Source organism: Larimichthys crocea, chromosome III, assembly GCF_000972845.2.
Source record: "Larimichthys crocea isolate SSNF chromosome III, L_crocea_2.0, whole genome shotgun sequence".
Lineage (NCBI taxonomy): Eukaryota > Metazoa > Chordata > Actinopteri > Sciaenidae > Larimichthys > Larimichthys crocea.
In genome coordinates this window covers 6,498,466-6,513,064 of record NC_040013.1, presented here as the reverse complement: position 1 = coordinate 6,513,064, position 14,599 = coordinate 6,498,466, and the positions used below count along the sequence as shown (strand labels likewise).

General features: G+C 40.8%; 2 protein-coding genes and 2 non-coding genes across 5 annotated transcripts; 1 reads left to right on the top strand and 3 right to left on the bottom strand.

Moving 5' to 3' along the window:
- Positions 1-1,760: 1,760 nt before the first annotated feature.
- Positions 1,761-5,162, top strand: tmem179ba (transmembrane protein 179Ba). The gene is made up of 5 exons (XM_010743276.3): positions 1,761-1,932; positions 2,920-3,116; positions 4,080-4,217; positions 4,510-4,588; positions 4,850-5,162. The coding sequence occupies exons 1-5, from the start codon at positions 1,834-1,836 to the stop codon at positions 5,039-5,041; spliced, it is 705 nt and encodes a 234-aa protein (XP_010741578.2). The 5' UTR covers positions 1,761-1,833; the 3' UTR covers positions 5,042-5,162.
- A 120-nt stretch (positions 5,163-5,282) lies between these two features.
- Positions 5,283-5,364, bottom strand: trnas-gcu (transfer RNA serine (anticodon GCU)). Its single transcript has one exon. It is a non-coding gene; the product is annotated as a tRNA-Ser (tRNA).
- Positions 5,365-8,729: 3,365 nt separating this feature from the next.
- trnai-aau (transfer RNA isoleucine (anticodon AAU)) lies at positions 8,730-8,803 on the bottom strand. The gene has a single exon. It is a non-coding gene; the product is annotated as a tRNA-Ile (tRNA).
- A 1,100-nt stretch (positions 8,804-9,903) lies between these two features.
- Positions 9,904-13,751, bottom strand: brms1 (BRMS1 transcriptional repressor and anoikis regulator). 2 transcript variants are annotated; one of them, XM_027277382.1, is made up of 10 exons: positions 13,604-13,751; positions 12,221-12,442; positions 12,035-12,125; positions 11,813-11,940; positions 11,365-11,444; positions 11,172-11,268; positions 10,997-11,086; positions 10,400-10,464; positions 10,254-10,293; positions 9,904-10,164 (listed from the first exon to the last, which is right to left on the bottom strand). In XM_027277382.1, the coding sequence occupies exons 2-10, from the start codon at positions 12,432-12,434 to the stop codon at positions 10,157-10,159; spliced, it is 813 nt and encodes a 270-aa protein (XP_027133183.1). In that variant the 5' UTR covers positions 12,435-12,442; positions 13,604-13,751; the 3' UTR covers positions 9,904-10,156. The 2 variants fall into 2 exon arrangements, with proteins under 2 accessions (XP_027133183.1, XP_019111194.1); XM_019255649.2 differs by having other exon boundaries at positions 12,221-12,440; positions 13,610-13,750.
- Positions 13,752-14,599: the final 848 nt, after the last annotated feature.

The following is a 14,599-nucleotide window of genomic DNA, read 5'->3' as shown; positions in this document are numbered from 1 at the left end:
CTGGTAGATGCCACATAAATGTTTGCTAACTAACTTATTTTTGGACTGTCTTTGTCAACATTAGAGAATGAACCACGGTCAGATTTCAGCCATTCAAAATCACCTCAGTGTTCACGCTATTATTAGCCTGCTTTCTATTTATGAATTGTGATCTAAGATCCGTAAAGGCTTTGTGACACCAGTTCAATTCAAAGGTTATCACTGATGCTAAAGCTTTTCAAACAAATTGGCAACTTTTGCGGCAGCGCGTTGTGTGCTTATCCCTTCGACAAATCAGTCACGGCTGTGGAATTGGGAATGCGCCATGACAAGAATCCTTTAAACAGTTTTCACAGATTTCCACACTTCCACACACATTCAATCTGCTATATTCATCTACAAACTACTTACTCCTGCTCCTAAAATTGTGTGTACACCTCTCTAAGACTTACCTTTAAATGTACAAAGTATCTAAAGGAATCTACGTCTAAAGTTATTGGTGTTAATCACAAACTTTCCTCAAGGTAAGAGTAGTAGTTTGATGTTATTATGTTAAATTAAAATAAACTACATAAAAACATCTTTATCTTCATTTCACTTGTGCAAACTGAGGTCATTTCACACAGTTCTTATCCAAACTTTGAGTGATGCAACACATCATGTGTCAGGAATGAGTCTCTGCTGCAGGAGCGAAGGCGACTTGAAAATTGTGTTACACATATCGACACATCTTGGTCATATGACATAAGTCACAAGGTTTGATTAAGCATTCTGGGAATGCGGTGCAACTACAGTGCTGGCACCAAACTCACATACACCCACACACACCCACACACACACACACACACACACACTGAGCAGTACTAATACCAGGATGACATGCCATTAAATCTTCAAGTAACTCAACCCTTGAGTGTACTGAATGGGAGGTAACATCCAAACTACATATCAAGTCCTGTTTAATAAATATCTGGACAACACATCCATAAAAGTAATCTTCTGGTGAGCATCAGCATGTCAGACTTGTCATATTTCCATAAATAAAAGTGTGATCCACTGATTCATTCATCCTCCCCTCTCTCTGATTCCCACAGCTCTCACTTTATCTTTCTGGGTTATCTCCTGACCCGTGGAAAATTGGTCCGTATGACACCCAGTCTTGAACTTCATCTCGCCATCAGTGTGACAAATAAACCATTTTTTAACGCATTTATAAACGGACATGAACATCTGGTGGATCTCAGGAGAAGAGGTAGCTTTTTACTGAAACCAGAAATAGGGGTGAAACTTCAACAGCAGGAGTTTCTTTGGAGAGGCTATGAGTGAGAGCTGAGCGAGCAACGAGCAAGTCAAAGAGTTTGAGCTTCAGAGTTTAAGCGTGGCATTTGTGACTCTATAAAGAAGGGGCAGGTGAGTGGTGGTCATTTCATTGGATATTTAAACAATGTTTTTGCAACATATGACAAGGTTTGAGGGAGTGAGATTTTGCTTTAAGGGTTAATTTTTTTTTTCTTATATAGAAATCACATCTTACTGACTGTCTATTTAATTTCTCATCCAACAGCTTAATTAAAAGGTGATTAAAATATGTCCAGTTAGTTCAACTTTTTTTTTTAAATGATCTATCTTACTTCAAAACACCAAATGTTCACTGTCGATTGTAATTAATTTACCCAGCTGTACTCGACACACATCCGGTTTATAAACGCTCATGAAGTCACTGCACCACAAATCAGTCCTAAAGCTCATCTGCACTTTTATTTTGAAACCTCCACAGGAAGCCTTGCATCTTCTCGCGGCTGGCTTGCTGCTGCTCTCCCCCGCACACAGGAGCCTGCTGCTGGCCGCTGGACGATGGCGTTAACGGGGCTTCTGCTGCTGCTGGAGCTGGGTCTGTACGCCAGCTGCTTCATCTGCGGGATTGTTGCCGCCGCCTCCGTCACCATAGTCCAGGTGACTTTCATGAGAAATGAATAAACGAGTTTAATACTTTATTTTTCATAGACAAATCTTCGTCCTCTTCCGGGTAGACTCACTTTTTCAGCGCGTCTGTCAAGTAAAGTTTAAATTGTAGCAGAGAGACGACAAAACATTTAAAAAAGTGTCTCTGTGACATTTATTTTCACTTTATTCTGCATTTAACCTCGTTTTTAATTCACTCACGTCGCCTGTCTTAAAACAACATGATTAAAAGTGACATTTCACATATTTTTAACGCTGTTGCGCATTAAAAATTAATTAATTTCACACAACAGCTTGTTTGTCCTCGTGTGACGTATGTGCAATTGTGAACAGAGCGCGAGCGGCTAAAACATGACACGCGCTTTCACTTTCTTCTGATTTCCTGTGAGCTGTGGATGTTGTTGTCAGTGTGTGACACATTTATTTATATTTAACCGTTATTAGGCTTTTATATCATAATGTATTGCACCCTACAGACAGTAGAATAACTATGTTTCCCCTGTTGAACACAGTATTTGTCTATAGTGTGTTTAAAATGGGAAAACATCCTGTTACTACTACTAATACTGCATGTTTCTACTTTATTTCATTGTCTGCGCTCATTTGTATTCTTTATTTACGCAAAATACTGCCAAACACAACATTTAATAATTTAGTTATATTATTATAACACACGTTTCTCTCCACATTAATCAGGGAAAGTGTGTGAGTGTGTGAAAATGGCAGTAATAACAGATCATGTGTCCTGATACTGTTTTCTCATCATGTGACCAGATGGTCCTCCTGCTTTATAAAAGTCAGATGCTTCAGTTTATGTGTGTGTGTGTGTGTGTGTGTGTGTGTGTGTGTGTGTGTGTGTGTGTCTTATTTCTTGGATTTTGTTGTTGCAGTTCTGACAAAAGGGAAGTTATCATAACAAAAGACAATACAAAGAAATCAGGATTTAAAAGCACACATCTCTCTCTCTCCCTCTCTCAGGGTAATTTCGGGGGTCGCTGTATGCTGTATGGACTCGTCAGCTACAATGAGTCCACGAGCCAAATTGGAGTGCAGTCATCCAGCTCCTCGTCTCTGTGCTATTTTGTGTCAGCCATATCAGTCTTGGTGGCGGTGGTGTGTTTCTCGCTGTCTCTGTACTGGCTGTACACTTTCTGCATCGACGGGGAGATCAAAAGGTAACGCCACGCGTGTTCGTGTGTGTCATAAAACACCGGCTCTCAGTGCTGTGTTAGATCAAGTTCCTGGGTCTTGTTTGCTTTTACTGCTCACTCTCTTAAAGTCATCATTTTATTGTTCACTGTTTAAAATGAGCCGTAAACACAGTTTGACTAAAGCTGGCTGTGACTGCCACACACAGCTTCCAAACCCAAACCAAGCTGCACTGTGTTTATGTATAATTTATGTTATGTTGTACAACGTGCTGCTAACACAGGCCTGTTCTTACTGTATACCTTCATAATCATCCCATTCTTGAACTTTACTAATGTCAGCCACTTGACAGCAAATGGTACATGGTTTGTAGACAACTTGAATTGAATTATTCAGCTAGGATTTATCCGATATTAATGTTGTGGGGCTGAAAAAAGATAAACATTAGAGGAAAATCTAATTTTTAAATTAGCATTCAAAACCCGCACGCATAATCATTAGGATCTATTAAAGCCGATACAGATATGCCACACAGTATTTTCCCCTCATTCTAACCATGACATGCATGTGGACGAATTATTACAAATACACGTATGAAGAGTTATAAAAGAAATGGCACAGCTGGCCAAAGTATCGACAATAAGAAGTTAGACATTAATATTGCTTGTTAAATCTTATATTGGTCAGTACATTGTCAACGTCTACACCACGTCTTCTTGGCTTGCACACACATGAAACAACATCAAGGGACACTGGACCAATGAAGTTCTTTCGGGCAGGTTAGGAGGACGGCTTTATTAGATTTTACATTGAATGATTGAATGATGTTCAGGTGCTAGTGAGGCCAAAAAAACATGGCGGAGGTAAAACCTCAAATCTTTGTTCATCTGTATTCTTCTTCTTATTGATTTCCCTCGTCGTCGCTTCAAAAATAAAGCTCACAAGTTGTTTTCACGCTCTTTCTTTCTGTATGTTCTGTTCATCCACAGGGAGCGCATGTGGATGAACGTGATCATAGTCGTGTGCGGCGTCTTCCTGTTCTTCCTGCTCATCACAGGCTGCATGTTGAAGATCGGACGCGACACGCTCTGCAACTCCGTCGTTCAAACCGTTCACAACATTACCAGGTGACACACACACACACACACAATGCAGTCACACACACACACACACACCAGCATGTACAGACAACTCCGCAGAAAAACCCAACCAAACATTTCAAACTCAGCCAGTTTAACTTCATGTTTGGTTGCTTTGATTCAAGCTTTTGTTTCTTCATATGAAAGCAGCTACATGTCTGCACTTTTTTTAAGATGTCCCTTAGCAGCTAAAATATCTTCCATTACGTTTGATAGTGTCGAAACTTGATGACCTCCTATTATCACCTTTCTAACATGCAATCTGTTTCTGTCTCTCAAGCTGCGAGGACGCCCAGACCAAACAATGGGTCAGTCCGCTTAAAGGAGGAAAGTTCTACAGCAATCTATACAAAGCAGAGGTCAGTGGGCGTGGCTTCAATAACCAAAAACCTTTGATTAAATGTACTACTTTGATTGTAAATTAGGAAAAATACAAGATTTATAGTCCCACATTATGAGTAAAGGATCGAGCTCAAGCAGAAAACCTGCTGTAAGTTTTGTGTATATGGTGGCAGCTGCTGTAAAGTATCATTTAGTCTAGATAAAGCCTGGTTTAGAGCTTAAATGTAGAGGGTGACAGAGCTTCATCTTGTGTGTCATGTGTCGACTCTCCACCTCAGACGGCAGTGTGGGTCAACTTCTTCTTCTGGCTCATCATCGGGGTGCTGGTGATCTTTCAGAGGCGTCAAAGCTCCGGGGCGAAGGCGATCGTAGGAGGGTATGGTGGGCCGGCCGGAGGGCTCTTCGGCGATCCGGGAGTGACAGCTGCAGAGACGGAGCCGTTTTTCAACCGTCCTGCAAGGCCACAGTGAGGATAGGATGATGGGTGCCAAGGATGACTTGCAAAAATATATAGTATTTACTACAACATGTGGGAGTAAATGTGGAAAAAGGGCTAGATACAGTTGTCTTTGTATTTCAGTGACTATTGACATACATTCTTTTGGATATATTTCAGTGACTATTGACATACATTCTTTTGGGTAATACAAGAAATGATCACAGTGATTTACGAGGTTTGCAGCACGTAGATACAATAAATGCAATACTTTACGACGAGGATGGGATTCGAACCCACGCGTGCAGAGCACAATGGATTAGCAGTCCATCGCCTTAACCACTCGGCCACCTCGTCTGGCAGCCTAGGCTCAGTGAATCCAACAAAACCGGCGAGGCAGCGTGAGCCTGTCAGGACATATCTGAAGCTGACTGACAGCTCAATGCAAAGACTGGAGGGTTATCTACAGTTACCTGTTTCCACATTTACTCACTTCTCAAAGCCATTACAAATGTCTGACTACTGGATCACACAGAAATGTGAATTTGTTTGTTTTTTGTTTACATAGTAAGAAATGGGAGAATGTTTATTACAGGCATTCATATGTTGTTGTTTTTTATTTAATCGGTGTGCTCAAATGTTGTATTTTAGTGAGACTGGCAGATGTTTCCTGTGTAAAAACACTTTTTATTAATGACACAGTCCCTAAAAGTCATTTAATTTAACCCTTGTGAGTTTGTACTCTGTGCCCACCAGTTTTACTTTTAAGTCGTCTTTATTATTAAATGTATTTATGATGAATTTTTTAATTCGACCTTGAGGCCATTAGTCTCGTCTCTTGTTTGATCTTGAACAATTGAGTCTAAAGAAACACGTGCCACAGCTTCAAACGACAGGAATAACATCATATTACACGAATGGATTTGAACATTTAGGTATGATGTATGTGCTCCCACTGTAACTTTACCCTCTAATCTCCAGTCGAGGCTCACTCACAGGTCATATCACATCCTTGAGTCTGATCCTGTGTTTGCTCAGGCGTTAATGTACCCACAGAGGCAGTATGTCAAGATACAAATCACTTTTGTTTGTTTAGTTTGTAGTTATACGACTCGATACATGACATGTTTCTTTTTAAACCAATAATAAACCAAAGAGAAGAAAGGCAACAGCTCTGGTGTGTTTACTGCTGTATTGTGTGTGTGTGTATGCATGTAAATATACATGTACGTATGTATATATTTCAGAGGGAAATGAGACATGGCAATAAATACGTTGAACTGTGTCTCCCTCTGCTGGTTGATAACAAGTAAACACTAACTTGTACCAGACATATTTCTAATGTGCTGCTTTTCTGTGTTATAATCTATGATTACAAAGACGACATCTCATAAACAGCAATAGACAGCAGTTATTTAAGATAAAACTGCACTTTCTCTTCCATCAGAAGTCTGTTTCTGGTGTTGCTACACAAAAAAACAAAAAAATGAAATAGGACACTATCTTTAACACTTAAGTAAAGTTTATCATTTTACTGAACTTAACGGATCTAACAGATCTCAGAGTTCGTTCATTATTTGTTTGTTATTTGGAGTCAGCGTGAGTGAGCGGTTGCCTGACAGATCAAATTAGACAGAATGAGCCTGTGATTACAACATGATTGTCTAATCTCTGGATTACCTGGCCTTGTCTGAGCCCTGAGGTAGTGAGAGAGAAAGTAAGCAGAGACGCGACGAGGAAGAGGGAGACGGAGGACGGAGGGAAATAACAGAATATAAGGAAGACTTGCTGGCATTTTGAAGGAAAAACTGTAAGTGGACTTCCAACAGCTCTTGCACCATTTACACAGAAAGTAGTGCCGTGCCTGGAGTTACTGTGTGCTTTTGTTTTGATATGAACAGGGAGTCTGTGAAGAATAACCAAAAGGAGAGAGCACTGGGGAACACTGAAGACTGTCTACAACTTGAGTCTCAGAAGAAAACCACAAGGCTTGTGATAAATTTGACTCTGACACCTATGGTAAGATATTTTCACACCATGTGTGACTCTCAGATTGAGATAGTGAGTGGGAAATTAAGCTACTAACAGATTCAAACATATTAGATGAACAATAATAAGAGCACAATGATAGGTAGAGTGTGATATTAGTATAGGAATAAAAGCGAAACATGGAGGAGCTGTGGTCTGTAGTCTGAGCTAAGCCATGTTAAGCCTCTTTAAGCTACTTCACTCTCCACAGAGCCAACGTCCTGTTTTAAACCTGTTGGACTTCTGACTGCGAGCTATTGATTCACTTTATCTGATTTTTTGGCAGGACAGCTGTACTTTACTGCCAAACCAGACAAAAATATAGAGAACAGAGCGGAGTCTTTAAATCTCAAAAAAGAAATGAGCTTTTCACCTGGACAAAGTCTGTTTTCAAGCGTCTCACAACGTCTTTGAGACCGTTTTGACCTCTGACCTCTTGTTTTTGTCCCAGGACATGTCTGAAAACCAGTGTGAATCCGTGGCGGTGAGTGTGGAGTCCCTCCTGAACGATGCCAAGAGGATGCAGATGCAGTGCCGTGAGCGCAGCGAGCAGCTCTCCATGGCCGCCACGCAGCTGAGGGTGGAGTCGGCCGCCCTGAGGGAGCAGTGCGAGGCCTCCCAGCTCGACATGGCTCAAATACGCCGACAGCTGGACGAGCTGATGGATACCAAAGCTGCCTTTGAGGCCAAGGAGAGGCAGGCGCGTAAACTCAGCAAGCAGCTGTGATGACATGAACGTGATTGACACCCCAGGAGAAAGGAGGACAGTGGGGTCCATCTCTAGAAACTCTGAGAGAGGAGGAAAGAAAGACAGAGAGTAAAAACAAAAAGGGAAAGGATGGGAAAGGAACCCAGCACCAGCTTCAAATGAAACACCTCTGTCTGCTTCCTCTTTGTTTTTGCTGCTATGTGCATGACTATGCACAAAATGTCGCCCCTCTCCCACTTTTCATGTCAAATAAACACTGTACAAACACACTCTTGTCTCTTGTTATTGTCCACATCATCATTTATCAAGACTTCCACACTTTGTTTTTGCTTCATGTAAACTCACATCTACAATCTATCATTATGCATGGGAGGTAAGTGGCTCAAAGTTGCTGAAGAACAAGCAATGTCCAATGGGGAACTAGACCATGAAGTCATATTCCCCGGACATGAATCCTAATCATACGTTTTGACACTAAAATATTTGTCTCAGGGACGAACCCAAAAACTCAAAAAAAGCTCAAATGGTCTGCAGTGATCATGCTGTGAGTGTTTTATCAGACGCTGAAGGAGATTATCAACAGAGGGAATGGATGATCACACACACACCAACATGTGGACTGAAAAGTTGGACAGTTCTCTCTCTCTCTAGTCAGATAGTCAGATGTTGTGCTGACAGAGGTGAGGTAATAAGGTTAACAACATGAAGAATAAATGAAATTAAAAGCACTGAAAAATTTAAAAATTAAAATAATCGTCGACCTGTTGACTGTGGGAAGAAAACTCTGATGGAGAACTGAAGGAAAACAAACTACAAGATAACTGAAAGAACTTTTCCACAGCAGCCATTTTTAACATGAAATACACAGATACGAATTAAGGTTCAGTTCCATTTAGTGTAGCAGAGACTTTTCAGTGAGACAACATGTACCACAGCAGCACCCTGACTCTGAATGGAACAGAGCCTTTGTTAATATAAAGCTACTTGGCCCGTACGGGGATCGAACCCGCGACCTTGGCGTTATTAGCACCACGCTCTAACCAACTGAGCTAACCGGCCATGTTTTCATGAACCAGGACAGCAAAATTCACACGTCTCAGAGATCATACACACATTCATTTGGATTTATGTTATCTGACTTGAGAAATAAGGATCTTCCAGTGACTTAGATAGAAACCTTTTATATCTAGTTAACACTAAAATAACTTTTTTAATTTAAAGGTGAGCAGTTGGGAAAACAGATTTGGTGATTTTTCTGTGTGAAAGTTATTTGATGGTGTGTATTTTGGAGAGCTTCTATTACAAAAGAGTAAAAGCTTAAATATGTATTTATATACTTATGTGTCCTAAAGTGTTTGTGGTTAGGACAAACAGACAAAGGATGGACACAGTCACACAGACGACTAGGACTCAGTCACAGGAACTCAAATTTCACTTGAAACATTAAAATAACATCACAGTGTGGACAGAGGCAGGTAATCACCTGCTTCTAGTCTTTCTGTAGCTTCATATATAGCGTACATACATACATTTTCTCATCAAGAAATTTGATTTATTTAAAATATCAGACTGTTTTTAAATGAGTACATTTAGTTTTTGTGGGTTTGTATCAACATTTCTTAGGCGTGAGGTGTGTGTGTGGGAATCTGGACTCATGACGTCAGTCCTGTTTTTACAGCAGAGTCTCTGTGTTCATTGTTCATTCTGCAGCAGCTGCTAGTACAAACTCGACGGCTCACAGAAATGAGCTGGGACACAAACCTTTCTCTGGTGTTCTTCCACAAGATAAAAACTGTTTGCGTTGCAGTAATAAATCATCATATCATGATGGACCAGGGGACAGTGTTTTGTTTTGTTGTTTGAAATATTACAACTTTTTCTCTCCTCGTTTTGTTTTGTTGTTTGAAATATTACAACTTTTTCTCTCCTCGCAAATGTTTCTAGAAATTTTCTTCAGGATTTTATTCTTCTAATATTTGGACTTTATTCTCCAAATTTTAATATTTCTTTCTCCACCAAATAAAATGTCATAAAACAGGATGTTTAGGGAAGGTTACCTAAATTTATGTCCTTTTTTTCCTGACACCCTAAATCACGTGCACGTGCACACACCACACACACACACACAGATCACAAGAGAACCAAAGGAACAAGCAAAACCGTGTCACAAAAGATTAAAATTTAATCAGCATTATAAATCATTCTATAAATACATGGTTTTCATATCATTAAGAACTTATTTTAAATAGCAATAGATAACAAACAAGCAGGGATGTGGTTCATTTGGAGACAAAACTGTTAGTAGGAGTAGCTGGGAATGTGTGTGTGTGTGTGTGTGTGTGTGTGTGTGTGTATAAATGTGTATTAAGTTTGGTTTCTTTGTCACTGGTCTTCAATAACATGCTCCTATTATCACCGCTCTGAAAGACAAAATAAGAACAGATTACAGAAAAACAAAAACAGCATAGTGTGTGTGTGTGTGTGTGTGTGCGCAGACAGGTAGACTTACTTTCAACTTTCTTCTTTAGTGGTGACAGTGCTGCTTTTGCCTGAAAAAACGCACACAGACCGAGTCACTAAAATATATCTGGAACCATGATAGCTGCTTTATTCATTGGAGTTTGTGCGTCAGTGCTGTGACTAAATGGAAAGTACCTTCTTGATAGCGGTCCAATCTTCAAGGATGTCGATGTCTCTCAACATGTAGACAATAAAAGGCCCTGTGAGACACAGAGGGGAGACATGTTACATCATCTGTCTGTCTGTTCACAGCAAATTCCAGCTTATAGTAACAACCTGGCAGGAGGCAAATAAACTCTCGGATATGGTTTATCATAGAATACACAAACTACAACAATACACTGAATATGTAAGGGATAATGTACAGCAAGACAATCATTGTTGCAAAATAAACTCTGACAGGGTGTTGCAGGACTTTAATCACCCTGAAGTAGTTCACTTTTTCTTGGCTACTTGCTACAGAAAGCATTATTTTGTGTCAGAATATTTATTTCAAAATGATTTTATTGTGTCTGCTGTGATCCACCAGAATCTAGGATCAGAACTGTGGTCTGCAATACAAAAATAACAGCGCATAATGCCCTAATTGACAAACAGAGTAGTCAACAAAGTTATGTAATAGCACAGAAGGACACCTGGAAAACAACCAACTTGTATGACAAGAAACGTCTGAGTAGTGTTGTGACGGTTAACATGGAAATGGAATAGTTGAAATGAAGGGAGAAAGTTCACCTGAAACCAGAGCTACTTTCTTTTTCCTCTCCGACCGACCCAGCACGTTCTTTCTTTTACACTTCTTGCTCCTCATCTCGTCACTCCACTCTGCAATGAGGAAACTTTCAAAATGAATCCATAACGATGACAACGCTTCACAGAAATATCTTTGGGAATGACATCCCAGCCGTACCTGAGGTGAGGTCTATGTTCTGTCGGTCCTCCTCCAGTCGTCTGATCTTTTCCAGCAGTTCTGACTTCATGGCATCAAACAGCAACGTCCGCTCGCTCTGTAACACACACACACACATAAAATGTTGTGAGGCTTGTGTGAGTGGTCCTGTGCATATATATAATGTATATGAGTGCGAGTGTGTGTGTGTTACCTCCAGGTGCTGCCTTGCTCCTTGTAGTTCACACTCGTGCTTGTGTTTGATCACTTGTAGACACAGCTCTCTGTACACACCTGCAGGCAGAGACACAGAAACAACACGGTTATTGATTTATTACTGCATGTAAACTATTCTGATGCTCAGTTAACACACTGAATCAAAGCAGAGCTGCCAAACAGACATTTAACAGCTAAAGAAACTACAAATGTGCAGTTTAATTTCATCACATCACCCTGTTCACCCTGCCAGGGACTAATGTGCGTCAAACAGCACCACCCAGTGGCCAGGTGTTGTATCACACTACTATAGACTCATCCACATCCTGCAAAAGTTCAAAACACCACCCAAAAGTCACATTTGTAACTTTAAATTCGGGACGCCATGCCGCTGTGGTGAAAGTGGCTTTGAGTGAGAGAAGAAGCTTAAGCTGTTCATCGCTTACCGGCCACTTGTGTTCGTATCTGCATGCTCTTCTGTAGCGCAGCCAGTGGTTCTCTGTATTCCCCAGCTTTCCCCGTCAACACCTCGTCCAGCTTCACCTTCACCTGGTTCAGACGCTCCCGAAACAACCTGCAAATCACACGGAAGAGGACACTCCTTATTTTCTTCCATCCTTCATTCATTCACCCCAGAAAGTTTCTTCACCCCCTCGTCTTTCACTTACTTCTCTTTCAGCTCCTGAAACTGTTTTTCCAGATCCAACATCTCATCCAGACACTCCCCTCTCCTCCGCTCACAGTCTTCATCATCCATCTCTTCACAGAGGGACAGACCAACACATTATTCGTCAGCCCTCCTCAACTTACAAATCAGGCGACGATCACTTCACAGAGCACTTTGGATTTTCTACCTGAGCTCTCTTCTTCCTCCTCCTCCTCCTCTTCCTCCTCCTCGCTCTCGTCCAAGTCGCTGTCCCTCTCCTCCGTGCTCTCCTCCATGGTCTCCTCTCCCCCTCGTTCGTTCTCCCTCGGTTGCTCCACCTCTCCATTGGCCTCAGGGAGCTGGGACTCTCCTTCTGCCTCCATCTCCTCCTCCGGCTCCCTCACAGGGGGTTGGGCGGGCATGGCTGGCTGAGAAACATGCAGGCACACACAGACTATGCTGTTATCAGTCTGGGTGGAGGTGGAGGAGTCACACTGGGTTATTGGGTTTTTTGCACTTAATTGTTATAATTTTTTAAAAATGAATTAACCTTGTTAGTTTCCAGCTACTTTCTACACTGATATCTGCTGATTTATTGTTTATTATTTATTGTTTATTATTATATCTGCTGATTTATTGTTTATTATTTATTGTTTATTATTCTTTATTGCTCATTTGGCTGGTTTGTAACCATGGTGAAGCACAGGGGTAAAATATAAATGTCTGTTGGTAAAGCACAGACCTGTCTGTGGTTTAATAGTGCACACAGAAAATAGTCTGAATAGGACACGACCGTGTGAAGCCGGCGGGACACCGAGTTACCGTACGTCTTCCGTAAGACTTGTGAAGCTGGCTACAAAAACACAACACAAAAGCGGAAATTACCCGATTTTATTTGTTGAAAATAAAACAAATATGGGCTAAAAGGGTAAATAATTTGTATCACACCGCGTTAACGCTTAATGAAAAATTTTAAAAAAATAAACTAAACTACGTATTTGCTCTAAACCGTAGCCACGTTCATTTATCGTGCTTTTATTTTGTAGCCTGACCGGAAGTCCTGTTTCAACTCGCCCAGCTTGACGCTGGCAGCTTCCGTGATGTCATACAGTAAACGATGGTGAACGTTATAAGCTCGACGGCGGCGTTTGGGCTAAAATAACGAACAGAACCGAGCCTGGACGCTGTTACAACACCACACTATTTACTTAAAGCCAACAAGACATTAACCGAGACTGGCTGTCGCGTTTTTATGTGAAATTAGCGGCAAATAAAGCAGAGTGAAGTCAAGTGCAACACTAGCTAACACACACACACACTCAGCGAGGGGAATGAATGCCTGCTCGGCTTCACTGTCACACTATTCAACTTATTTCATGTCTAAACGCATTTAGTGTTTAATATTAAATGATACAATGAAGGTTTGAATGTCATTAAGCATGTGAAGCATCGCCAGAGTCGCTCTCATACTGAGCCTGTCTCCTAACTGCACACGGATTAACAAGTAACGTTATCCGTCCATGCAGGCAGCCGAGGCTGTTTGTAAACAGATAACCGTCCCTTCACCGAGAGACAGCGGATAGAAGAGCCCGCTCACCTGCTCCCTCCGCTCGGCTGGATAGACTTAAAGTGTGACTTCTTATATTTCCATTTTAAAAACTACTTCCTCTTCACTTCAGTCTTCAGTTCAGACACTTTGCCGGACTCTACAACCCGTATGCTCAGCCAATCAGCGCCGAGTCCCGCTGTTCGGCCGACCAATAGGAGCAACCGCCCCCTTCGTTGGTTTATCCAATCAAAATGGTAGAGCAGAATTAGTTAGCCAATGACAATCCAGTTTGCTGCTGGAGTTTATTACAAAGACTCGGGGTAGAGAGACAGCAGGAATGCGCACAAGAAGATAGAGAGAAGTAGCGAATGAGAAGATCAGAGAATATACGAGAGAGAACAAAGAACACCGAAGATATATATAAGAGAAGATACGATAATATAAGATTAACAAAGAACGATGAGAAGATAATATACAGATAAGAGAAGCTAATATAAGAGAATAACTACATCTATAATATCATATATATATAATATAATATAATATAATATAATATAATATAATATAATATAATATAATATTGCCAGACCACATGCATTACAATAAATACAGTGATTACAGGCTATAACAATAGAGATCTACTCTAATCTAATGCAGTTATATAATGTAGCTGTAGTAATGTAGTGATAAAGCATTTTTGGTCTTCTTTGCTTCTATTTTGAATCATACTTACATCATAAACCATTTTGGTAATATCGTACATCCCCATCAGTAATCAAGAATTTGAATTTCTAAAAGACACAGTGATCCTTGGCCTCTGTGTTGTGGTAGATACATAATAAACCAAACATTAACACAGGGATCCAACTTTGTCTCCTACTTACAAGTTGAACATCACTCCTCTCCAACTCTGACGGTCCATTAACAGAGCTGTGTTTACATCAGTTCACAAAGTGCAGACCCGCTCAGCAGTTGTCATACTGCATTTAACCACAAGATAGCACCACATATCTGCACAGCCATGCAAATGATAAGGGT

Excerpts from the sequence above, each read along its gene's own strand:
- tmem179ba (XM_010743276.3), top strand. The coding sequence starts at position 1,834 with ATGGCGTTAACGGGGCTTCTGCTGCTGCTGGAGCTGGGTCTGTACGCC. Across the intron at positions 1,933-2,919 it reads CCTCCGTCACCATAGTCCAG|GGTAATTTCGGGGGTCGCTG; the intron begins GTGACTTTCATG and ends TCCCTCTCTCAG. Across the intron at positions 4,589-4,849 it reads GCAATCTATACAAAGCAGAG|ACGGCAGTGTGGGTCAACTT; the intron begins GTCAGTGGGCGT and ends TCTCCACCTCAG.
- brms1 (XM_027277382.1), bottom strand. The coding sequence starts at position 12,434 with ATGCCCGCCCAACCCCCTGTGAGGGAGCCGGAGGAGGAGATGGAGGCA. Across the intron at positions 12,126-12,220 it reads GGAGGAAGAAGAGAGCTCAG|AGATGGATGATGAAGACTGT; the intron begins GTAGAAAATCCA and ends CCCTCTGTGAAG. Across the intron at positions 11,941-12,034 it reads TTTCAGGAGCTGAAAGAGAA|GTTGTTTCGGGAGCGTCTGA; the intron begins GTAAGTGAAAGA and ends TGTGATTTGCAG.